The following is a 25,001-nucleotide window of genomic DNA, read 5'->3' on the forward strand; positions in this document are numbered from 1 at the left end:
TGACAAGATATTCAAAAAGGAAAGACGCAATTGTTTGGCCAGACAAAGAGAGAAATCTGACCTCAGCCTGATTGGATGATAAAGGTGGGACTTTCAAATCTTAAAATGCTAAACTGTTAAGCACGGTGGTGGCAGCATTCTGCTGCTGAGCCACTTTGCTGCCAGAGACGCTGGCCTACATGTTCTTCAGTTCAAATTTGAATAAAATCTGACTCAATCACTCCAGTTTTGATCCTCCTCAAAGCCAGTGATGGGAAATCAAACCATTTAAATAACTTTTTGATTCTGCCAAGAAGGCGAGTCAAAATCCAGACAGAATTTGCACAAAGCTTCACAAGGTGGGTCACTCAGTTGGGCTCATGGCAGCTTGTTTTTGAACTTTAGGAGAGACCAAAGTATTTCAATGAAATACGATAAAGCACAGATGCAAATCTAAGTTTCAGTCAGGACATTCAGTCTGGTGGTTTTCTAAGTTCTTGTTTTCTAAGCAAAACTTTTGTGTTACAGTTGGCTAGTCACGCACATCAAGTAAAGAGAGATCTCTGGACCTGATGGATAAAAGCAGATTGTGCAGAACAAAGGCACCTTTTCCACAGAACAACCTGACAACAGTAAAACACAGTGGAAGCATTATATATGGTTACAGACAGCTGTCAGACAGCTGGAGTTGAAAGTTTAACAATTAGTTTGATTATGACAAAGAAATCATTTATTTATGCTACATCACACAAGTTAAAGGTTACAATTTTTTTAAGTGCCACATTGGTGCATTTCCTAACTAGTTGCTTTTTTTCCTCCGTTGTGCTTCAGTTTCAGTGAACACCTTTGAATTTCAGACACCAAATCAAACAAAAGCAACAAGATGTTCGTGCAAACATGGCAACACACTTAAAGTTTTTCATTTAATGTGTTTAAATCTTAATGCAGAAAGAGTGAAAAGTTCAAGCATGCTCTGCTGGGGTTATCTGAGTTTGGTCTTTGGACGTTTGCTTAAAAGTAAACAGATGGGTAATCAGAAGCCTCGGTGTGAACGGCTCCTACCTCAGTTGATCTTCGCAGTACACACCTATGCACACTCAAAGACTAAAATGGCGATAAATCCAGCAAAGAGTCAGGAATTAGTGCGTTTTGTTTTCTTATAAGCTTCCTGGCATGATTAATAGTCTAGTGATACAGATGAGCAGCATTTTGCAATAAACAGTACAATCACATTCATGTTGTAAGTGCACATTTGTTCATTTTGGTATGCAACTTTAACCAACACTAGCTGTGTTTCCTTTACAAATGTGTGCAAAACTGTTGGGAAAAAAACAATTTCGCAACTGTGCCGGCGTTTCCGTTAAATAGGAAACGCAATTAAGTTCACACGTGAAAAAGTTTGTTCACGCCATAAATCATTAAAGAAATAAAATGTCATGGCATCATTCCGCTACCACTTCCTGTCGTCATCCTCGTCTTTTCCACCAGTAATAATGTCTGTTGGTTGATCACATGATTCGTGTGATGCGAAAAAAAGTTTTTCCTTTGCAGTTTTGCAAAATACACTAATTTGGCTGGTAAAAAAACAACCTCATCCTAGTGCAAAAAATGAGCTTCTTTTTAGATAAAGCAAATTTGTTTTTGTAATTCCAAACTGCGCAATTATACGGCCAACGGAAACGCAGCTAGTGGAAGTCATTCTAAGCATTTCGCTGGCAGGCTGCACCAAACATAAGGAATAATCTGCAAAACTGCCGGAGCCCCGAGTGGCGACGTGAACACAGTGGCAGCAGGTTCACAGGCTGGTGATACGCTCCGTCCCCCAGCTGAGGCCTCGTCTTCCTGCTAGGGCCGGTCGCTGTATGCGCAGACAGGAGAGGCGTCGGCCGCAGGATTCTCCGCTTCGGGCTGAGCAGAGAGCTGACCCTGCTGAGACGCCTTCCTCTCCTTTTTGTCCAGCCAGAGGAAGGACAGCATCAGGAACAGACCGGAGGAGGCAACAACGGCACTGCAGGCGATAAAGACGTAGAAATATTGTTGCGTGTTGTCCACCAGGATCCCTGCAGCAAAGGAAAACAGTGACGGTAAGTATTTTTAATGCTACAGGTTGCTGCAGAACTGCTAACTTTAAGGTGCCAAACATTTGCCAGAGAACAGTGGTTTTAAGCTTTTCTACCTTGGAGGGCTGAAATGATTAAACGATTATTGAATTAGTTAATGAACAATCTTTAACTTGAGTATATAGAGTAAAACAAAATGCCATTTGCTAAAAAAAACAACCACATACTCAGAGCAGTAACTAAGCCAAAACTGTACAAAAAAATTGCATTTGAGATAAAAAACAAAAAAAACAACTTTCGTCTGTAAATATGTGGCTTCACCAGGTTCAAATTCTGTAAAAAAAATTAACATAAATAAACCTCTTTTTAAGCACCTTTCGTAGACAATTATTAATCTGTTAATCCAGAAAATAGTCTACAGATTAGCCTTAAAATCTACTGATGTTAAGTCCAGCAGAAATGAGCTTTCCGCATGTTGATGTTAGTACATCCTTTGCTGCAAGCATACGCTAACGGGATTTTATGTTATTGTATTTTAGGCAAAAAAAAAAGTTTCATATTCAGAAAAAGGAACTAAATAATTTGTTTATTTGCATCTTTCAATGTATTTTTAATATTGTATTTAAAAAAGGCATAAGTGGTCAAATAAACAAATGGTTTTTTTTACCACTTTTACCCAATTGCAGCCATATTTTCTTGTAGCCACATTCTTGCACAGGAAAGAAAACAAAGAAATAATCTTGAAAACACTTGTACAATTTCAGATCAACTAATTTAGAAATACCATTTATTTTAGTATCATAGGTGCTTCCCGGCTCCATCAACCCATCTGCTCCTCCACAGTCTCTTATCTCAACACCAATCGCCCAGAGGGACAAATGCTTTTCATTCCACCTCTTGTAACTTATGCAACAAACCCAAATATTTAGAGTTAATTTCATCACCATGTTCAGCCTCTGCATGTGAAACATTTGCTTGAATATTCCAAATGTCACAGATTTGTTTTCTGCATTTAAACGGCAAACTAGATGATTTTCAACAACTTTTACGTACTTTTATTGGAGAAATTGGGTAAAAGCTACGAGGCAGACACTAGAAGACAAGATGAATTTATAATACTTGTGCAGGAACTCATTTTCTGGCAGATTTTTTTTGCTTCAGGGCCAAATTTATCACCAGTTTTATCCCCATCCGTCTAACACAAGCAGCGCTAGTCTTTGAGAATCAGATGCTATTTGCTGAAAAGCAGTTTTCTTATTAAAGAAATGCTTCTGTATCTTAAAGATATCTTATAGATACAGAAGCATGGACTTTTCCCTGAAGTCATGCATTACAGCTCATTTAAATCTGGGTAAACTGCGCCGATGAAGTGGAACGCCATTTACTCAGTGAACTACATTTGCATTTTGTTCCTAAACAACAGAGACTCTCAAACTCAGGTTCACAAACATTTGTCACCGGCATCTACATTAGTAAATGTTTGATCATTACATATCCATATTTACACACTGTTTTGGACCTGACAATGCTTTTTTAAGAATCTTTTAGTTTCAGTGTTAATGATTAGGATTGATTTCTGCTTTATATACAATCTCAAACCTAATGCTGCGTTTATCCCGAGTGACTTCCCAACCTTGTGGCAACATTAAGTATTTTCCTGTTTGGAAAAGAAAATTTGCCGGAAATGGAAAGATGTCTATCAGAAAGTGCAGCGACTTTTTGCAGAAAGCAGTAATGAGCGACATGAGGTCAGGCAGAATGTGCAGTTTGAATATTTAGTGATTAATATGAGACTGTGCCACAAAATAAATTCATTTTCAAAAATATAACACAGAAAAAGAATGAAACTGAAAACAAAAAAATAAATTTAAAAAAAAATCCCCCAAAAATATGTAATATATCCAGCAGTTATAGACTAGAATCAGTTACTTTCAATAATTTGTTTAATTTTGGCTGAGGCTGAACTGAAAATGAAACAGATTTCTTTCACTTTAAATGCCTGAAAAACTGGTGTCTACACAAATGCACATCATCTAGGCCGGCAAGTCAAGCATTTATTTTAAATAACGTAAAAAATGAAATTCAATAGAAAACATTAAACTGCGACTGAATCATTTTCTTTTTTAAACTTACATCTTTTCTATGAATGTTTCGTAGAGATACCAGCATTTTCTAACCTGTTATTGTTGACCCCGTTTACTCCCACGTGCTCTGCAGGAGTAAACCAATCCTGACTTGTTGCTGAGGTTGCGTCACAGATCATCTAAATGGCAACCTGCAAACTGTCATCTGAGCCGTGAGCGATGGCAATCTTACAATCGTTTCCCCCTCTGCTGCTGCTCACACCCATCACTCCATAATGTAGCATACAACAATTTCCCCAACTCTGTCTAAACATGCCTTATTGACTGGAAACAACTGCAGTCTGCCAATCACCCTTTAGAGCAAACATGAGAACGTCTTCCTGTGAGGACGAGAGATTGTGACATAGTATTAAAATACTATACTATTTTGCTGATTATTTGTGTTCAAATAGAGAAAACTAGAGTTTGTTCAACTCGCAAAAAGAGCTGAATAAATGACCCTCACAAATTTACTGGAACTAACAAGAGTAAAGCAACAAACTGAAGACACAAATGACAAAAGAACATGTTTTGATGTTATAGTAAGCCATCATCCACTTTCATAAATACTGGGTCAGCCTTTTTCAATTCAAATGTTTCCACCATAAACAAAAAGACCGTTTCACAGTTATACCACGCCACCATTTGAAAACGAAGCAAAAATGCACCAATTGATGGTGGGAACAAAGTTAATTCTTACAGTTTCTGAAGAAACTGTGAAGATTTTGCTGATGATTAATTCATCACCATCAAATGTGACCACCGCAGGTCGAAAAAGAATAAGTCAGCATGACTTTTGGGTTTGCAAAGTCACAACTGAACCACAAGACTTCTGCAAAAAGATTCTTTCCACTAACACTTGTCAGCATCTCAACTTCTTGTGAGAAACAGATGACATGTTGCAAAACGTCTTCACCAGAGGTGTTCCGCTACAACCTTTTCACTTCCGATACGATGCAGCTTTGAGTTCTGGCTGATGCCAACAATGACCAGATACGATGTCAACACAAAGTACACACACTTTGACTTATTTTGTGGTGCAGAGTGTTAGAAAAGGCTTGATCAAGGGATATTAGACAGCAACAACAGTGGATAGAAATGCTGGGGCGCACTAAATACTTAAATTTTAGATCTAGGCCGATATGATCCGATACTTTTTCGGATGGTATCCAACTGATTTCCAATATCAATATCTGATCGGGACACCCTCAGTCTTTACTTTGTGAGACAGAGTTATCATTTTATGATATTTTGTGCGTTACCTGCCAGTGGAGGTCCAATCAGCAGCGTGATGCTCTCCATGACGGCAAGCAGCCCCAGCGCCGACGGGAAGCGCCTCATGTCCACTATATCCATCAGGACGGTGAACATCAGCGACCCGACCACGCTCATCGAAAGTCCGTACATGACCACGTACGCCACCAGCACGAGGAAGCTGGCCCCGATGCAGCAGATGCAGTTACTGAGCCCGTTGAAGAGCAAAGCGGAGGCAAACACATAAACGTGCCGCCCTTTGAACCATTGCATGTTGAACATGATGGCGAACGGCGGCCGCACCACGATGTTAACGATACCCAGGATGGAGAGCAGCAGCGCGGCCCGGCTCGGCTCCATGCCGTGGGCCGTGGCGTACGGAACCAGATACACCAGCGGCACCACGAAGCCCAGCATCATGAAGGTGATGCCTATGGCAAACACGCGGTAATGCCGGTTGTTGAGAAACTGATCGAAGGCCATGTGTTCTTTTACGGAGGCCACCAAAAACCTCCAGGCGGTCCTAAGCCTCGATTCCCGCTTCGCCTGCTTTTCCAACGGCACAGGTGTGCGGTCCATCAGCAGCTGGCCGCGATGCTTTTTGGGCTGAAGGGGCCGCATCACGGCGCCGCACACGCAGCTGTTCAGCAGGACGGCGCCCAGGATGAGAAAGCTCCCCCTCCAGCCGAACTCTGAGTGGAGGTAGTTCCCCAGGAAAGGCAGAGTGCAGAGTCCCAGCGCCGTTCCCGTGGACGACATGGCGTTGGCAAACGCACGCCGACGCACAAAGTAGTGACCCAGGATGGTGACAGCCGGCTGGAAACTGAAGCAGAAGCCGAGTCCTGCAACAGAGTGGAGATGCTGCTTTTAATATCTGAGAAATAAAAATTAAAGACTTGAGATCTTCTACTGGAGCGATGCACCGATCAGAATTTTTTTGGCTAATTCTTGATATCTGTTCTTTGTAAAGCTTTGATTTCCACACACATTTTATAAACCTGGAATTATCAATATTAGAAGCAGAGGCGATGTCACTGTGTGAGTGAAACAAAGGGTTCATTGTTTCCTTAGAGGGTCTCTGCCAGAAGATCTCAACTAGAGCTGCAACTAATGATTATCTTATTGGATTATTCTGATGATTAATTGGATTGAAAAATCTGAACATTTTTTTTATTTAACCACTTAAACCATTTTCATACAATTTCAGAAATACATTAAAAGAGCTGCATAGATTTAAAAAAATGAATTCCCTTTTTCAATTAGAAAATAAACATCTTATTGCCTTCAATGCAGTAACAGAAACACTTTAGTGCATCCATGATTATTAGTAGTAAAGGATGAATCTGCAGGTAATCTGGTTCAACACATAATACAATTTTTTTTTTAAATCCTTCTAAAATCAACATTTAAAAAGCTCGGTCCTTTATGCTCGACTCCACTACCATGTAGGGCTGTTCTGTTGAATTTTTTTTTTTTTTGTGGATTTATTGATAATTGGAAAGCAAAATGTGCTTTATATGAGGTTTTTTTTTTAACAGAATGCAAAACCAAGTGAAGCTAAAACTTGTCACTTGAGTTCTGGGTAGATCATAATTATAGACAAAGGGATTTTTTTTTTATCTTTCATTCAAAATATTTCTATATTTTGTTCAGTTTTTGACTACGTAATGCTCTGATTGTGTTGTTTTTTGTTTTTCAACAAATTGCCTTTTTTTAGAGTTTGTGTCCAGTTAACAATTGCATCGATTACTAAATGAGTAAATTATTTCAATGGCCAATTAATCAGATTAATCGTTTCACCTCGTGTCGTCAGTATGGATCACTTTGCTGACCTGTAATCACTCCAGCGGTGATGTAAAGCTCGGCGATGGAGTTGGTAAACGAGCTGGCGACCATTCCGAGCCCACTCAGGACCCCGCCCAGCATGACGGTGGGCCTGCAGCCGAGCTTCCCCACCAGCACGCTGCAGAACGGACCTGTGGATCACATGAAATGCTCTCAGTTTAATGCACACCGGAGCAGAAGTGGGTAAAGGCTCACGAGGCAGAGGCTGCTTTCCTAATCCTGCCTGCTTCACAAAACCTGCTCAGCTGCAATCTGAGCTAAGAAATGAAGTGTTTGCTTTCTTGTATTTGCAATCAGCGTGTTGAATAAAGCCATAAAACTTGTTAGGCTGCGAGACATTTTAAGTCACGTTCAGAAAATGTACAGAAACGTTTCTCTGATCTTTAATGCGTCGTGTGTCTTTAGCTGCAGCTCATAGATGATGTATGAGAGGGAAGTTTCACACTGTGAATCTGAAAGCCTGAGTATTAAATACAGAGATTCCCTTGGTTAAATGTCAGAGGGAGGGGTATCAAATTCAACACTGCTCAACTTTGTTTTTGAGCTACATGTTGCTACATATTTCCAGGGACAGTGTTTGACCTTGTTGAGGCAACAACTAACTATAGAAAAAAAACAAGCCTCAAGACCCTAGAAACACAATTACAAGCTCTTTTTTTTAGCATTTAATGTCCATGATATGAACACTAACATCTGTAGATCGTTCAACTTGTAAAACTGGAAAGGAAGTAGCAGCTTGGTGCAGCTTAATGGAGATAAATCTTCTTGTCTCATTTTTTTGGGGATTAAGAGCATTTCAAAGCTCAAAGCATTCCTGCCCCTGAAATCCATTGAAACTGCCTGAAGCCTGACTGTAACTTTCAGTGCTGCAGTTCCAGCGCTCGCTGTACCCGATGTGATCAGACAGCTGAACAACAGCGACATGATTTCAATTAGATTTGGTCTGCGGTGGATCCACAAAGCTTAGGCGCCGAATCCAAGCCCATCTGACATGAACAGAGCAGGGAAGAGGAAGTTCACACCGTGACGCGAAGACGTTCATAAATGAGGTCAATACACAGAAGAGCGTCTTGGCCTCCACGCTGTTCTCAGGGATTTATGTTATCAGTAGCAGAGGTGAAGCAGAGGGCGGCCGCCCGTCTCCACAACACACCAAACACAGGCAGGGGGGAGAAACTTCAAACTTCACCAATCACTTTCCGTTTACACATTAACTGGATCAAAACGCTTCAACGAAATCAACCTGTGCAGACAAGTCAGATGGCCTATTTGAAGGTGGATAAAAAAGTTTAAAGAAAATGATCCATATTGATAACATTATGGATCAGACAATAAAAACTAGTATTTCTCGACAAAATACCAGGTTTTTTCGTACCTAAAAACCTGCTATTTGAACAGGTGTGTTTAAAACTCACTGCATGTTGACTTTAGACGCCTTTGCCCACACAGCCGTCCCACGCTGTTTAATGTGTTACACCGAGTTTGAATAAAAGTCTGATAAAAAGAGGATGTTGACATTACTGGCTACACAGATCGTTCTCCGAGTAGGACAGTGAAAAAAAAAACCCAAGCAACTATTACAAAATAAGATATTTAGTGGCACAGTTCATTGTTTAGCTTAGCGATTCTGTCCTCACTTAGCATTTGTAGCCTGTTCTGTCACTACATACGTTACACTGAGCCCATATTATCAGTAAAGAGTTTAATTAAAAATTTTTTGCCCTACTTCAACTCACAGAAATAAGAATATCATAAAAATGCTGGTGGCTTCAAACTGTGCCAGGCATGGTGGTGGCAGCATTATGCTGAGGGTCTGTTTTACTGTTCCTGTTAAAGGTGGATGGAATAACAGACTAGGAGAACTGCCTCCAAATTACTCCACTTCACCTTAAATCTCCAAATAAATGGTAGAAAGGTGAACATAACTGGTTGTTCCAGCAGGACAAAGATCCCAAACTGGTTTTGGAGTAGATATGATTAGCAAACATTAAGCTTGTGGAATGGTCCAGATGAAAACCCTGTTGAAAATATATAAACTGAGCTTAAATGTCTGGTCTGGTGAGAACCATCTCTGGCAAGGATTGGGTCAAAAACCCAAATCAGAATGAAAAAAATCAGAAGTTAATTTACAGCTGTGAGAAAATGACTGGTTTCTCTGCTACGTTCAAAACGAACGTTAAACCAAAGTGTAGAATTCAGGCAATTTTTTTTTCTTAATTCACAATTAATTCAAACTTTCTCACCAATTTCTTACTTTCAAAATTCATTGCAGTTTCCTGTTGTATGTACCTTTAAAAAGAACTGTTTAAATTAATTGTGAAGGCCTGAAATTAGTATGAAACTCTTCCCAAGGATGAGTGGATGTAAATTACTGACCTAGAACCACATGCAGGCTCCAGCCCGTCTGGGTGTCTGAACATAATTAGGCAGGTAAAAAGAAGGGAATAGATGGATGGGGGAAAAAAAAAAAAAAAGCAGGACTCTGAAAACTAAAACGTTCCGTTTTGGTTTTGCGAAATAAGCCTGCCACGGTTTCTTGCGAAATAATCTCACCTAAACCAACACAAACACAGCAAGACTTGCAAATTCCCACTCTCACCTTTCACATGTTCCCCTGAACAATACAAGCATTCATCTCATCCTCTGTGGCGTGTTAAAGGGCAACTTCTAAGGACATTACATTTGCAGATGTTAATACAACTGTAACCGCAGTCATATTAACATCTACATTGTTATATTATTATTGTCATGAAGAATTCCAGTGAATGTTTAAAAGCACCAAAACGGTCCATATTGTTGGGACTGTTAGCCATTTTCTCAGCTGTTTGTTTAGTGAGAGCATTAAGAAACATCAATAAATGTGAAAATATGATAAAAATCCAGTTACTGTGTGCAGTACAGTGATACAAATTAGATTTCTTTATGTGACTGATGTCCCAAAGAAGACAAATGGAGTGTTTTTTAAGGGCAGTCACAGCCATACAAGTTACCTAAAACAGAAGTAAAAAAAAAAAATAAGTAATCGTCACTTTTATTGTTATCACAACAGCACCACAAAATACCATGAAAAAACTTGTTTTTTGCGCATTAAATATCTGAAATGCTGCCAAACTGGTGGCATGTTTTTTTTTTGTTTTTAAGAAGTTATGAGGCACAGTGGCAAAACCTGGAACTGCTACTGTGCAAGTTACAGGATGTTGCTAGGTAACCACAAGTTACTCAACAGGATGTTGCTAGGTAACCACAAGTTACTCAACAGGATGTTGCTAGGTAACCAAAGTGTGACTGAGTTAGTTGATGCCACCAACCTTTCCTCAGCCTACATCGCCCAGAATGCTACGCGGTTCTGGATCGTAGTCCAGTGAAATTACTGAACGTTAAATCAGGCGTATTATTTATTGATATTGATCATGTGTCTCTATCGCGACATATATTGTCATTGATTTATTGTCCAGTTCACATATTTGCGTCGACCTTTAAGGACGGCCACGACTCAGCCGATTTACCTCCTGCATGGAGCGCCGACGTCATGATGGACGGCACCCAGGACGTTTCGCTGTTGGAGGCGTGGAACTCGTTCTGCAGGTCTGTGTAGAAGATCCCCACACAGGCGGGGAAGCCCAGGGTCATGGCCAGGACCAGGATGGTTGCAACCAGAACCGCCCAGCCCCAGCCGCCATCGGGAGCGGTGACGGCTCCTCCTGTTATAGCGACGGGGTCTCCGCTTTCACTCCCCCACCCACAGTCAGCAGCCGCCACCTGCCCCTCGTCGTGGTCCAAACCGTTGGCCAGGTCAAAGGCCTTGGAGGTCTCCGAGTGGAGACCGGGATCACTGGAGCCCCTGATTCCATTCTTCTGAGTCATTTTCTGCTCGGCACTTGAGGCGGGACTCTGGCGTTGGCTCTGCAGGATGTGAAGGAATGTTGGCTGCCCATGTCACTGCAACCGCTGGGGTCCTTCCAGGAGACCTGGGATCACAATCGCATAAGGAGAAACGTCAGAGTGCACACTTCAATCACTTTTATTTTTTTATCTACTCTTCTTAGCAGATTAGCTCAAACTCTGAGCAGCTTCCCTGCATCTGCTGAAGGAATGTTTCCTCACAGCATGATGCTGCCACCACCATGTTCCACACAGAGCATGTAACATGTCCTAAAATTAACCCCGGTCTCATCTGACCTGAGCACTTTCTTCCACTCTGAACTGTTCTTGTCTAAGTTTTAAAATGTAAATACGCACATTGGCGTCTAATCAGCAATGCAAGTTGAAGACCTGCACTAATATCATACAAAAAAAAAATATCATTAAACTTATTTGAATGAACTCAGACTTGCACTTATCTTAAATAATTTAGGATACACTGACATGTTTAATGTTACGTTTTAGAATTTAAAAAATTGGATAATTTCACAAAAACAAATAAAATCCTGCAATCTTCTATTATGTGAAAGACAGAAAATCCTGCAATGCTGACACACATGAATTTGCCATTTTACCTTTGACAAAAAAACAATACATTCAACACAACTGCATCTGTTTACCAGTGTTGGGATTAATTTGAAGAATTTGTTGAGGGGAGAAAAACTCCATCAATAGATTAGCTCGTTTATGTCTTTGCATTTTTTCCAGCTTTTCATGCCACTTAGATAAAAGTGTTTGCTTTTAGTTATCTCTGGGTCCAGGCTGGAGCACAGAGGAGGCCAAGCCTTTATAGCCCTAGCTTATAAATAATGAAGTGGACCTGCACTTACTTGCTAGGCAGCTGCCAAAACAACCTATTTTTAGGTCACATCTTAAAACATTACTTTGGTTTAAACCCTGATAAATTCCTTTATAGTTCGCAGCCTTTACCATTTTCTTTGTGAAGTACAAGACTGTTTTAAAATTTTTTTAGCTAATTAAATCAATTAAAAACATCTACAAATAGATATTGAAGGCTTCGTTTAATCCCAGCTGAAAGTGAGTGGTATTTGTAAAGAGACAGCCGATTACCAAGGGGACAAAAAAAAAAAAGCAAAACTTGGAGCTCTGATCTCATCTAACATTACAAAATTACTAAAGAGGTTTTCACAGAACCAATGAGAAAAGCTCCAAAGTTGGAAAATGGACAGAAGATCCTGCCTCATTAATTCATTTAGTTCTTTATTTAGTCGTTTTTGCACAATCAAAGCCTCCAGCAAGAGCAGCCTGTTGAGCACATTTCCTGTGCAAACCATTTGTCCGCATTTAATAACAAAACATGACCAGACATCCAGAACTTTACCCCTGCAGCTGCTAATTTAGCAAAGCCCTGATAAGTTTAAGGAGGAACCGACCTGCTCGGCGTCGGAGGGAGTCGAGCCAACGTGACACCAGCCTGAGCTTGTAAAAACCACTGAATGAAAGGCCTTCTGTGAAAACATTCCCCCAGCAGTTGGTCCAAAGACATTCAACACCGTTTCCACATGCAACTGCTGAGCAAATCTCCCGAGACTCTTTTCCCAAGAACAAATCACCATCTCTTTCAACCCTGAGGCGTTATCAGGACATCATACAGATTATCTGGTCTTTACCAGGTTCACTCAAGTGTACAAAAACACAACAGGGATCCATTATTTATTTAAAAAAAAAAAAATTAAGTAAACTATTTTTCAACTATCTTTAAGTTTTACTAGAATGCATCAATTGCACATTTCTGGCCAAAAGTCGATTATCGATCTTTAAAAAGCATGACCTGCCAATTCTGATTTTGGCCAAAACTTATTTTTTTATCCGAAATGTCAGATAAATTTTTGCTATATTTTTTTTTTTTTTTGTTGCTCAATATAGCACAGGTTGCTGTGTATTGCAGACTTCTACCCACGTCCATCTTGAAAATGAGATCTGGATCTCAACAGGGTTTACCTGGATAAATAAAGGAAATATTTTTTTTTTTTAATTCACCGAGTTGGCAGCAGTGGGGTGACCATTGTTAACTGGTTCAATACTTCACATGGAAGTATTGGAAGATAACGCTTTCCTAAAATTAAGAAAATCAGTGTTCATAAATTGGTTAGTTGATAAATCAGTTAGTTGATAGATCATCGGGGTGATAAATCGGTGCACTCCTAATTTTTACTAAACTTAAAATACAAAAAGTGCAACTATATGTAGGCCTGTCACAAAAGAAAAGTGAATTTTCAGTGTTGAATTATTTAATCAAAAGGAAAAAAAGTTCAGAAAAATTCAAATCCTGTCATTTATGAAGAAATAAAATGCAGATTTTGACTTCCTCTAGGATTTCACTTCGCTAAATAATACAGGTGTCCCATCTTCTTCTTTTACACAAAGAGTGTAATTAGTGTAATTCCTATGTCTAGATGTCGTTACTGATTCACAGCTTAGAAATGTCACTCAATTATTCTGCTGCGGTGTTGACACATGCTCTCAAACAGACTTTGTGATGGATGAAACTGTGATTTAGGCATGGGCCGGTGTGGGACTGTCAAGGTCAAATTAATAACACAGATTTATTTTATTCAGACAAAAATTAAAGCAAAGCTGTGAATTGTGATCTAATTGAGTTAATTTAGAAATAGGCAAGTACCCCTTATACTTACTGCTAATAATATTAATTATTAAAAGTTAAAATATTGTTAAATATAACACTTATTTATACCTGTTCATTCAGTTTTTATAAAGTAATATAAATTAACAAGGTGATATTTCTGGTTAATAATAGGGTATTCAACAAACATGCCACTTGTAGCCAATAAAAAACCCCAACTTTAATAGCACTAATTTTTGGAAAATGTTGAATTCATTTGTTTGGATTTAATCTACAAATAATTTATATCAAAATGTATCAGATTGTCAGCAACTGCTGCCCGACTAGCACAAGTGGTTCAGCGATTTGGAAGAAGATCAGTTATTATCGCATCAACATCTTAGTTTATGACGTTGATTTGTTTGTTTGTTTTTCCTCAAGAAGAGGGCTGTTAGCGGGGAGAGGTTGTGTGCCTGGCTTACTGTGGGGTGGCAGAAAATCAAATTTGCCCCGGGCACTAATCCTTTTCCTGCCAGACGAGTGAAGAAATCCCCGTGGATCTCATTTATCTTTGGTGAAATAGTTTGATGGCAGCTGACCTTTCTGCGGGACGAGCCACCCTTACAGGATGGAGGAGCAGCTTTAATGTCACTGAATGAAGCCTCAGCTTTTAAAACTCTCGTTAAACAGCTCTCTCTTTCTCCCTACATTCACTCTCGACTCGTCTTTATTTCCCCTTGTTTACGTCTAAAAGTCACGCATCTAAACCTGGGTTTCCAACCCAAACACAGTCACAATACTTTCAGACCACACTGGTTTCTCTGCCACGAGATAAAAATGTAAATATGTTTCTCAGTAGATCTAAATCTCGTTGTTTCTCGCATCACCGTGAACTGTGAAGCTTCCCTCTGACGGATGAACGTCTCCAACATCAGTTCAGGAAAGAGGAGGAAGTGCTTTCACCAGAAGCCATCTCTTCCGTATTTTTATTTTTTTTAAACAAACGCAGTTACTCACCTTTCCAGCCGTGCTGCTCCTCGGTGTCTGCCGGAGGAAAAACTGTCGAGCTGATATTAGCTCGTAACGGACCACGCCGTCCGCCGCGTGGGCGGGGACTAGATGCGGATCACGGAGACGCTGACGGGAGTGAGCGGAGAGCAGGCCTCGATAAGCCCCGCCGTTGGCTGTCCCTGAGCGGATGTGGCAAGCGGTTTTAACATTTAATAACTTTAAAAGTCAAAAGTTACCAGCATGCGTCAGGCTTACAGTTTTTTACAAATGTTTAATATGGACCATATGGGCGTTTACCCAGGGTGACATTAGAAAGGGGGTGCAAAGTCACCATATAAAGAAAATATTATTTATCTGCAGTCAATGGCCCAATCATGCTGCTGAAAATAGGATTATGATGGCGTTTTTGCCCTCAATTAAACAATACCAACACCACAAGTTATTCTATGGTGTATTCTTTCTGTTTAGCTATCGCAGATGAGTGTGAATTTTAGCGATGCTCAATGTGAAAATTTGAAGATAGACAGATGACTGAATAATACAAACTAAATGCTGTTACCCATTGAATAATTTCTATATTATTTATATTGCTGTTACATGAATAGTGGCTAATATCTTCCTGCTGTTCCTGCATTCTGCCACTGCTGGTGAAATATATCAAACTCATTTACTCTAATTTTGTGTTTATCAGCTGGTGTAACTTTCAAATAGTTAAAAATTATAACACATACCATGCTGCATTTCAAAATGCACTTTTTTTTTAGTTTGCTACTCCTGGTATGATGTAAGCAAATTGCAAATGATGCTAATGATAACAAGTATGTCGCACACACAGAGTAGCTTAGCAGTGATAAAGCAGATCTGGTGGTGACAGAGTATATGGGGAGCCCAAAGAAAAATCTGCTCAGGGGCCCAAAAAAGCTTGGACCGGCTCTGATCTCCAGCTCTGTGTCTTCTCCACCTGGCCGGCCACCCATACCTGTCTGTGAAGAAGCGGCAGTCATGCTGCACGTCCTAGCAACTGGTTGAGCTAACTCTCAACCTTATCAGCTCAGTGCCTGAGGCCTTTCATCTCTACCAGCTGCTTTGCATTTTGCTGATTAAAACCACCTGATCATGGATCCACCAAGCACCTGCCTGGCATTTATTAGCCTTTCAGTTTTAGATGATGCTCCCATATTCCAGCTTTTTGCACTGCTGGCATTATTTTGTTTTTGTGCCATCTGTGTCAGTTTAGCTGTTGTGTAGTAAGTTTTCCTTCGCTTTGATTAAATGAACAAACAGCTTGCCATAAACGTGTTCATGAAAAGCAGTGGAAGGTGGACACAATGTACAATTCATAGAGGAGGGAGAAGCTCACAGAATCAGCTGCTGCTTTAACCAACACGGTGCGGACTGAATCACTGGGCAACAGCAAGTAAAATCCCTGAACCCTAAGACGTCATGCATACAATTTGTGTTTCAATTTGATTCACTAAATCTGAGTTTTATTTATCAAAATGTTCATTCTAGAAAGGAAGAATATAATTTTGGGGTAGGGAGGTGAACCCAACAAAAAATGAAATTTGTGTGAAGAATTTTAAATTTGGGTTAGGATATAAAACAATCTTAAAGAGAAACAAGACACAGTGTGACTCGACTGCAAACCCACCTTAATTGAAAGGCGAGAGAATATAACAATTCACAATCTCGTAGTTCTGGACTTTATAGTAAAGAGGCAAGACAAAACACTTCAAGAGAAAGCCAGTAAAAGTCCTGTTCAAGTTGTCCAGCAAATTATGTATTAGTATGTCCAAACCTGTTGAGACTAAACTGAAGATTAACGATGCATATCATGCCAACAAACTTGTGAAACGTGAAGTTATCAGGACGTAGAAGCTGGTCAGGATAAATACAGGGAAATTAAAAACTGTTAGAGGCGGCAAAAGACTTGAGACTGGGGCCGAGGGTCACCTTAAACTTAAACCAGTAATCTGAAAATACTCATGGAAAATTAATTACAGATTATCTTGAAAAGTATGAAGGGATGCTGGACTATTCCGATGTCGATTAAACTCTGAATAATTCGCTTTGGGCGACCTCTGGTGGCTTGTTTGCTGATGTGAAGTCGAGGCTTAATTACTGTAAGGCCAAAACGATCTCAACGTAATCAAAAAGTTTTATATGTGAAAAACTAAAATAGAATTAGAAACTAAAAATCTTAGAAAGTGAATTTTATTTTGTTTTGAAACATAATGATTTACTGCTGAATTATAACATTATTCCTTTACTGACCTTGAAATTCAATTTAATTAATTTAAATCCCGCAAAATGGACCGTAGTGTCTGATTAGTTAACCTGCAGAGCAAGTCAACTTTAGGGTAAATTATTTTAGAAAAGAGCAGTAGCCCCGCCCACTGACACCCTCAGACCACTGCAGTCCAACTCAAGACGTCTCCCTGGTTTTAACCAATATATATAAAGAGACTGAGGTTTGTTGTAAATCAGATCCTGAATATTTATTTTCATAGTTTGTGATTAATCGCTGCAGATTCTGATACTCAGGGGAGACACTGTTTCTTTCCATTTATTACTTTGTTTTTCTGTTCTCTGACTGATTTGTAAAGAATCTTGTTTTTAAAATGCTGCAGTCTATAAATAAATTGACATTGATGGTTGAGGTTGACAGATAAATTCATAATTTGTTGTTGCACTCACCGATGAAACCTTTTAAAAGTGAATTAACTATGCTCTTTTTGGAGATAAAATTGATATTTCTTTTTAGTTTGAAGATATTGCAAAGAATAAAATCTCAGCTATGTTTGTTTTACATGGCTGAACTTATTTAGTTTGTTCCTATCACGTCATGGTCGGATTTCAGTCACAACCTGAAAGTCTGAGCTTATCAAGAGAAATGCAGACACTGCTTTCTCCTCAAATGTTTAATTAATTTGTCTTCCTATTTGGGTGAATAAGATAAAGTTTATTATTAAAGTAGAACATCAGCCTGTATTTTCTTTAGTCAAACAGAAGCAATAAATAGTCAGGGAGCCATGTTTTAAAACACAGACATATTTTTTATGATTACAAACCAGACAGGGCTTTGTTAAAATTGTTACATGTAAAGTAACAACATTGGTAGACAAAATTTGAAAAAATATAAAATAAATTAAAGTGAAACAAACAATTAAAATGTTAAATGTTCTCCACAGTCTTCATTAACAATATTCACATTTGACATCAATACTGCTGATAAATGAGCACAAAGTAAGTTAATATGCGACATTTCTAATACATCTAAATGAGTATATGCGTGTGCATGTCCACAAATGCATGCAGGTGCTTACAGGTTAACTGGTGAGTTGATCCACAAGACATTTTCAGTTTCTATATATTTATATATTTATATTTATATATATTTTTTTGCATGGTCTTCTGCAGGTTGCAAAGAAAAAAAGCACTCCCTAACTCAAAACTTGTTGTGGAAAGGTCTCCAGTCTGACTGGCAGGTTAATTTGTGTTCAAAACTACATACACGGCACAAAACAAACAAAGAAACAAAAAAACAACAACAAATAACAGAACCATGTCGTCCATGAGTCACGAGTTCATCTATTTGTCGACCAACTGTTCCACACAGAAATATACAACGTACAAACCAGAGCCATGCCGTCATCTTCGCCCCCCATCATGCTTCACATCAACTTTGCACCAACACAGAGGTCAGACGAAGTTCAGAACATAAGATTATTATCCTTAGAACAATGCATGCTCTCATCTTTTTATGTGCCCAGATACTCCTTCTTTTTTTTGGCAGTACTGTACAACATTTTGTATAGAAACTAGTTTAAGTGATTAAATCTTTTGCTCATTAACAGCGTGTTTCTGTAGGCAGATAGTTGGAGAATCACACGGCAAAGTTTAATAAGGTAAGTGGTTCCCAACATATTTGATCCCGTAAAATAAAGCAGTGAAGAAAACCTAAAACCACAGGAGGGATCTTTGTTGCATCTCACTTTAATCTAAAACTTTTATATTGTCTCTAAGCTTTTAATGAAAGCCTTCCAGATAAACTGTGGCTGTGATCAGCATCATCACTGCTTTCTACTAAAAACTACAGCTAATTATCATCCCACCTCAAACAATATAACTTAAATGGTTTGCCAGCTGGAAGCTAAGACAAGAATTAGCATTAGCTAAATGCCAATATCACTTTCATTTAAAAAGGGCTTTGTGCTGAATGTCAGGTTGTATAGTGACAGCATATTTTTGCCATTTTAAAATTCAATTTGTCTCAGTACTAAAATTGCAGCAACATTTTAAAAAATATTTTTAAGAAATGTTTTTTGTTCAGGCTAACTGTGAGAAACGATGATTAGCATTAGCGCTGCTAACATCAGTTCATCCCTGAATTTTTACTTATTTTAAAAAAGCGTTTACCAAATTTGCTTAAACAGACTGACTTTGGGAACACATTTATTTGCACTATGCATAAGCTAGATCTTAAAGTCACAGCTAAAAAACAGTAAAAAAGAAAAGTCACACAACTAACTCCATTTGGCTCAAATAATTACCATTGTTGTAAATGTCTTATTAGCATTATCTGAGACAGTCTTTTGACTGGCAACAGTAATATGTGTTTTCTAAATAGTAATTTAACTGATTATCTTAAATGAACATTGACTACCAAAGTAGCTTATTAAAAAAATAATATTTTAAAGGTTTCCCTCATGCTAACTCTGGGAGGCTATAATTAGCATCTTTCACAAAAATCTCTTTAAGGTCTAACACTGACAACACTTTCACTTTAAAAACTTCCTAGACATGGAGCTAAATGTCTTTTAATCAAAATGATGGTTTATTTTACAAGCTAACATTTTCTTTCAAGCACAAACCAGCTAAAATCGCTCTTAGCCTTTGATTTTTTTGAGATTGGATCAATCTCGGACTTTAAAAGGAACATTGGACAGTTTAAATATTAATCACAAACATATGAATTATTAAATGGGGATGTTAGCATGCCACTTAAAATATAAACTGCAAAAGGATCTCAAGTTCTCAGTCAAATTGATTTCTTTTAAAAAAGTGCACTCCTGATGTTTTACTAAGATACTAGCAGAAGAAGAGAACTTTCTTTGTAAAATGAATGTGTTGGAAGTACACCCATTTAGTAACTTTGCATATACAATAATTCCAACGAATCATTAGAAATGTTTGTCCCAGAAAGAGGTAAAGTGCAACTGAAAGTTGGGTGACGTAGCTCAAAATCAGTCAATCCCAAAGGAAGTAGTCACTAATGCTAGCTTAAAACAATCCAAGGGATCATCTTAACCATTTGCGGGATTTTATCAGTTTTCCCAAACTGGTTTCACAAAGCAAATATGAAATTACAAATGTCTGAAAGCCCAGAATGATTCAGTTCAGGTTTAACCTGTATCTTTATGATACGGTTTTAATGCTCGTCTCAATCTAAAAATTTTCCAGATGACAAAAAAAGCATGAAAATCTCACAACATTTTACAATTGTCCTCAAACGTCATTGGCTTGACATGCAGATACACACAGAAAACTTGTTTGGGGCACAACTGACAGAGTTTTTTTTTTTTTTTTTTTTGTGGCTTGTGCCGCCCCTTGGTAGAAGGGCGCCCAGGCCAGAGAGCCTTAATGCCTATATTCAAAATTATTTTCATTTGGTAAAAAACAAACAAAAAAACACTGCACACTCTATACTTTAGGTAGAAACCTCCTGACTTTTTTAACCCTCCTGTTGTCCTCGGGCCATTTTGACCCGCGTATAGTCATTTCGTGTAATTTTGAGCCGAGGACGACAGGAGGGTTAAGAGTATGACAGGCATCTTCTCATAAAAGGGGAGTACTACTGAGCACAACACTGGTGAAAGGCACAACACTGAACGCAGACAAAGGGAAGTAACAGCCAAGGTAAGAAAACAAATACTCCTTCATGAAATGTTTGGGTATTTTCAACTGCAGGCTGTCTGCTCATAACTACTGTTAGTAGGATATAGCTTCACAACACACACACACACACACACACACACACACGCACTGAAGAAAGAGAAGGAAAGAAAACATTGCCTCAAAGTTTGGGCTCCGAGTCCCAACTTAACCATAAGCATGAAAACACTGATTCTTTTTTTTTCTTCCCTCATCAAGATACATAATTTTTGTTCATGCTTGATTTAAAAGCAATAAATATGTTCATGTTAAGGTTGAAACAAACAATGCCAGTTCTATAGATGACCTGTGTTAAAAAATATGTATATCTGTTACTATGTAAAGAGTGGAACCTCCAGGAGCTTTAAGGAGAAATAGTTAAAATGCGAGTATGCTTTTAGTGTACTATATGAAAATAAAATGCATCAAGGTCAAAGGTATTACAAAATGAATGTGATGCTGTTTTAGGAAGCAGGGTTTCCCCTTTACGAAGAAGATATGCCGAGGTTTTAAAAAGTTACGATTTCAAACACGTGTAAATTTTCCACCATGTCGTTTTTACAGCTCACAGACTCTAGAGAAAGTGCCAAGGTAAGCAGAGATTTCTCCAGCTGTAAGAAGCATAGCACGCCCCTACCCCACCTGTTGCTGTTTGATGATATTCACTTGGCTGAGAAAAGGTGTTTCCCTTGACCAGAACGGCAGGAAGGTTTGATACTCTGCACATTTACTTGAAACGTACTGTTAATTTAGCCAAAGTCTTTGCTGCAAAGTCAAAATAATCAAATGTTATACATTTTGTACACCATGATAATCAACGTCAGCCTGTTAGCAGCAGTAAGCATAAATATTACTTTTCTTTTAAAAAAAAAAAAAGAAAGCAAATAGAACTATTGATACATGTTTGCTTCTATTTTTATTTTTTTTTGTGATACTGTGGTTATTTTTCTCCAGGTTATAGAACCGAAATAATCGGACATCTTTTAGCGAGGCGGGCCGGATCATTGTTTTAGGATAAATTACCTGTTATGGTCATTCATCGAGCAGGAAATTTTAAAACAAAAAGAAAAAAATAATAATCAGAAAACTTTGTTTCCCGCATTTTCTTTCAGTTAAAAATAATAGTTTGGGTTCTAATGGTTGGTATTAATCATTAAACTATATTTCTAAGTTATCTCAACTAAATAAATACATTGATGTTAGAATCCAAAAAGTGAAACTACATTCCTTTTACATCAATAATATATTTATTTAAAGTTTTTTTTCTGGTACTTTTTTTTATTATTATTAATGCTTACTGATATTTTTTTTCTTCCAATCAACTTTCCATCAATATTCTTGGCTACAGCTTTCTGTGAACAATGAGCTTTGTGACTTAATTTCTACATGGAAAGTGTCGATGAGCATCTTCTGGACAGCTTAAGTTACCAGTCATGATTACACGAACTAACAACTGTGTACTATTTTTGGTGGTCTTATGTAATATTCAAATTTTCTGGAAAGCTGAATTTTTAGGTTTCCTTTGGCTAAAAGTCACTTTTATCAAAATGAACAAGCAGAGATCAACACTTGAAACATATCCCCGCTAGTAGAATAAATCAATATATAAACTTTTCAACTATATTCTCATTTAATAAGATGAAACTGTATATATTTCAAGAGAAAACCTGCTGCATCTAAGTTGCTGGCCATCTACCGCAAAAACAAAAAAATTTAGCGTTTGATTTGAAGAGGATAAAAGTCAGGACTCTTCTGCTCTGAGAGGTTCTCTTACAAACTGCAAGGTTCCTGCATCGATGGAGGCTCGGGGTTTAAGTGCGAGCAGGACAGTTTGCTCGCGCTGCGGCTGCTACACATGCTGCAGACTTCAAGACGACATTTGGCTGCAAGGCTGAGAAGTAAACACAAGACGCAGCGAATGTGTTGAGGCCGATTACGGACTGGCCATGGTTCGAACCTCGCCACGCTTTTATGCTCAGACGGCAACAGGCGAAAGGTTTCTTCATCCCTAATTACAATTTTAAGATATGCAATAGATCAAAGTAGGATATATATAAGCTGTAAAACACCTTTGTTTTTTTTGTTTGTTTCCTTTTTCTTTTCAGGTACACTACAGAAAACGTGCAGGTGAAAAGTGTGATATTTCAGTGATGGACAGAAAACAGAGAGGCACTGCACACACAAACTCACACTCTAACGGGCGCTTAGTCTGGTAACAAAACTGATATATATATATATATATTTCCCCCCCCTTGTTTAAATAAACTCACCCACAAGAATATGTAAATATAGGACAGCTATGATACAGAAGTCAGTAATTACACCGTTTGCATTCAAAATTTCATATATTTTCATCTTGACAACTATATAGGTTTTAATATAGATTCCTTACATGCCTGGACACGTTTGTGCACTAGTGGAATAATGGTCCGTTTTGAGTCAGCTGCTTTCTTTTGCGTGGAAATATTCCAAATTTTCACAGATCGAAATGAGCCGCATACAGGAAACGGAAAGGAAGAAAAAGGGTCTCTTCCTTCTTCTCTGTGAGCCGTTAACGAGCGGAGAAGACGCTGCGCCTATCAGGCTCCGTCTCCAGAAGTAACGAGGAAATCTGCTGCGTCGAGGCTCCGTTTGCAGCCGGGGTTTAAAAAAAAAAAAATGGAGTCCTTTTAATTCCTTTATGCCTGCGGAGTTTCTGCTGAATTGATCCAAATTTGTGACGCACAGCGAACATCCCAGATCTGATAAAAGCCGCTAAAAGGGAAAGAGGATTTATTCTGTGCACCCATCCATTGAGATCAACAAAACTTCACCGTCACAGCCAAAGAGGAGAATCGCCTCACTCGTCGTGTCTTTAAAACGGGGAGAAGAAACGAGGAGAGAAGCCGGGGCCGCCTTGCAACGCTAAAGACGAGGAAGCGTCGGGGAGCCTCCGCGGTGGAAAGGCACGCTGGAGGAGGGGGGGCAGCTGGCTGATCGATGATAACTGGAGTGCGCGCTCGTGGTTTTGATGATGCCGTCGGTTCTGCTCCGACTCGCCGGTTCCTCACATCCGGGAGCCTCGCTCTTGAAGGATCTGAGGGCCGGAAGCAAAAGTTGAGTTAAGAGAGTTTTGAGATTCTTCTAAATCTTTTGGTGGTGGTGTTGTTTTCTTACAGGTGATGCATCCATGCAGGTGAATCCTACAACAAGTTAAATGATTTAATTTAAAAAGTGAAACTTATTTTCACTTCTCACCCTTTATATACTAATTAGGGGTGCACAGATTGCAGTTTTCTGTCCAATCTCCAATTACAGATTTTTTAAAAGCCTGACCTGTGGACTTCCGGGTCAGTGTTGCAAAAAGATGGTCACGTAGAAACAGGCTCCTCCATGTCGGTATTTAAATTTCCCCCCTGCTTAACTCAGATAATTACCAAAACTTCAGTCTAAACCACTTAAAGTGGGAAGATGCCGAAAATTAACAAGACCAAAAAGAAAACGTCTAAAAGACAAGATACTGGTGAACAGTCGGGAGACGGTAGTGAGGATGAGGCTAATGCAACCCGAGGAAAGCGAGCGTTAACTTACAACAACACGCGTTACTGGAGAGTATCAAGACGCTTTCTAAAGACTTAAAAGAGTTTAAAAACGAGATGAAGCAAGACATAGAAGAACTCAAAGAAAGCATAAAGGCAACAAATGAAGGAAGATCTCAACAGATTCAGAGAGGAAATGATGCGCGAGCTGCAGAACCAGAAGGGCAGTATCAACAAGGCGCAGACCCGAATAGCTGACCTGGAGGCTGCGTGCTTGGAAATGAAAGACGACACTAGCAGGGACTCTGAGGGATGTCTTCACACATCTCTCCCTTTGGAAATTTATCTGTGTTTTAATAGCTTGTTCAGCTATTTGTTGGGGGCTCTTTTTCTAAAATCACATGGTGACCTTACGAAACTAAATAATGGCTGATAATATCAACATGGTTTCGTTGAATGTGAATGGTATGAATAATCCTATAAAACGTTAAAAAAAATCTAACTAAAATGCAAAAAGAGAAAGCACAGTTAATCTATTTACAGGAGACACACCTGTCTAAATCTGAACATGAAAAACTCAGGGGCTTTGGCTACTCAAATATATTTTACAGCTTTTTCAGATACAAATTAAATTTGAAAGACACAGGTTTTGACATCTTTTGTCTTTTATAATTTCTATGTATTGTTTGACCTTTCTTCTTGAGTGTACTCAAATAACATCAACAAAAATAAAAATACAGTTATAAAAATAAAAAAAAGCCTGACCTGTCAT

The 25,001-nt window shown here is 38.8% G+C and overlaps 2 protein-coding genes across 2 annotated transcripts in view; both read right to left on the reverse strand.

Moving 5' to 3' along the window:
- Positions 1 to 463: 463 nt before the first annotated feature.
- On the reverse strand, positions 464 to 15,817 carry LOC106960914 (monocarboxylate transporter 6-like). Its single transcript, XM_015054307.1, has 6 exons — positions 15,757 to 15,817; positions 14,784 to 14,956; positions 10,768 to 11,229; positions 7,249 to 7,392; positions 5,425 to 6,258; positions 464 to 2,039 (listed from the first exon to the last, which is right to left on the reverse strand). The coding sequence occupies exons 3-6, from the start codon at positions 11,123 to 11,125 to the stop codon at positions 1,825 to 1,827; spliced, it is 1,551 nt and encodes a 516-aa protein (XP_014909793.1). The 5' UTR covers positions 11,126 to 11,229; positions 14,784 to 14,956; positions 15,757 to 15,817; the 3' UTR covers positions 464 to 1,824.
- Positions 15,818 to 21,583: 5,766 nt separating this feature from the next.
- The window catches only part of kctd2 (potassium channel tetramerization domain containing 2), a 9,784-nt gene continuing 6,366 nt past the window's right edge, over positions 21,584 to 25,001 (reverse strand). Inside the window, exon 6 of the mRNA XM_015054309.1 lies at positions 21,584 to 23,787. Coding sequence (XP_014909795.1) covers positions 23,758 to 23,787 — 30 coding nt within the window. The 3' untranslated portion in view covers positions 21,584 to 23,757. The remainder of the gene's footprint in view (positions 23,788 to 25,001) is intronic.

Source organism: Poecilia latipinna, unplaced genomic scaffold (assembly GCF_001443285.1).
Source record: "Poecilia latipinna isolate Pla-1442-1.1 unplaced genomic scaffold, P_latipinna-1.0 Scaffold1242, whole genome shotgun sequence".
Taxonomy (NCBI): domain Eukaryota; kingdom Metazoa; phylum Chordata; class Actinopteri; order Cyprinodontiformes; family Poeciliidae; genus Poecilia; species Poecilia latipinna.

Bases quoted from the DNA above. Each gene is read 5' to 3' on its own strand.
- LOC106960914 (XM_015054307.1), bottom strand. From the start codon at position 11,125: ATGACTCAGAAGAATGGAATCAGGGGCTCCAGTGATCCCGGTCTCCAC. The intron at 6,259-7,248 runs GTCAGCAAAGTG...ACTCTGTTGCAG, and splicing joins CACCGCTGGAGTGATTACAG to GACTCGGCTTCTGCTTCAGT. The intron at 2,040-5,424 runs GTAACGCACAAA...CCTTTGCTGCAG, and splicing joins GATTGGACCTCCACTGGCAG to GGATCCTGGTGGACAACACG.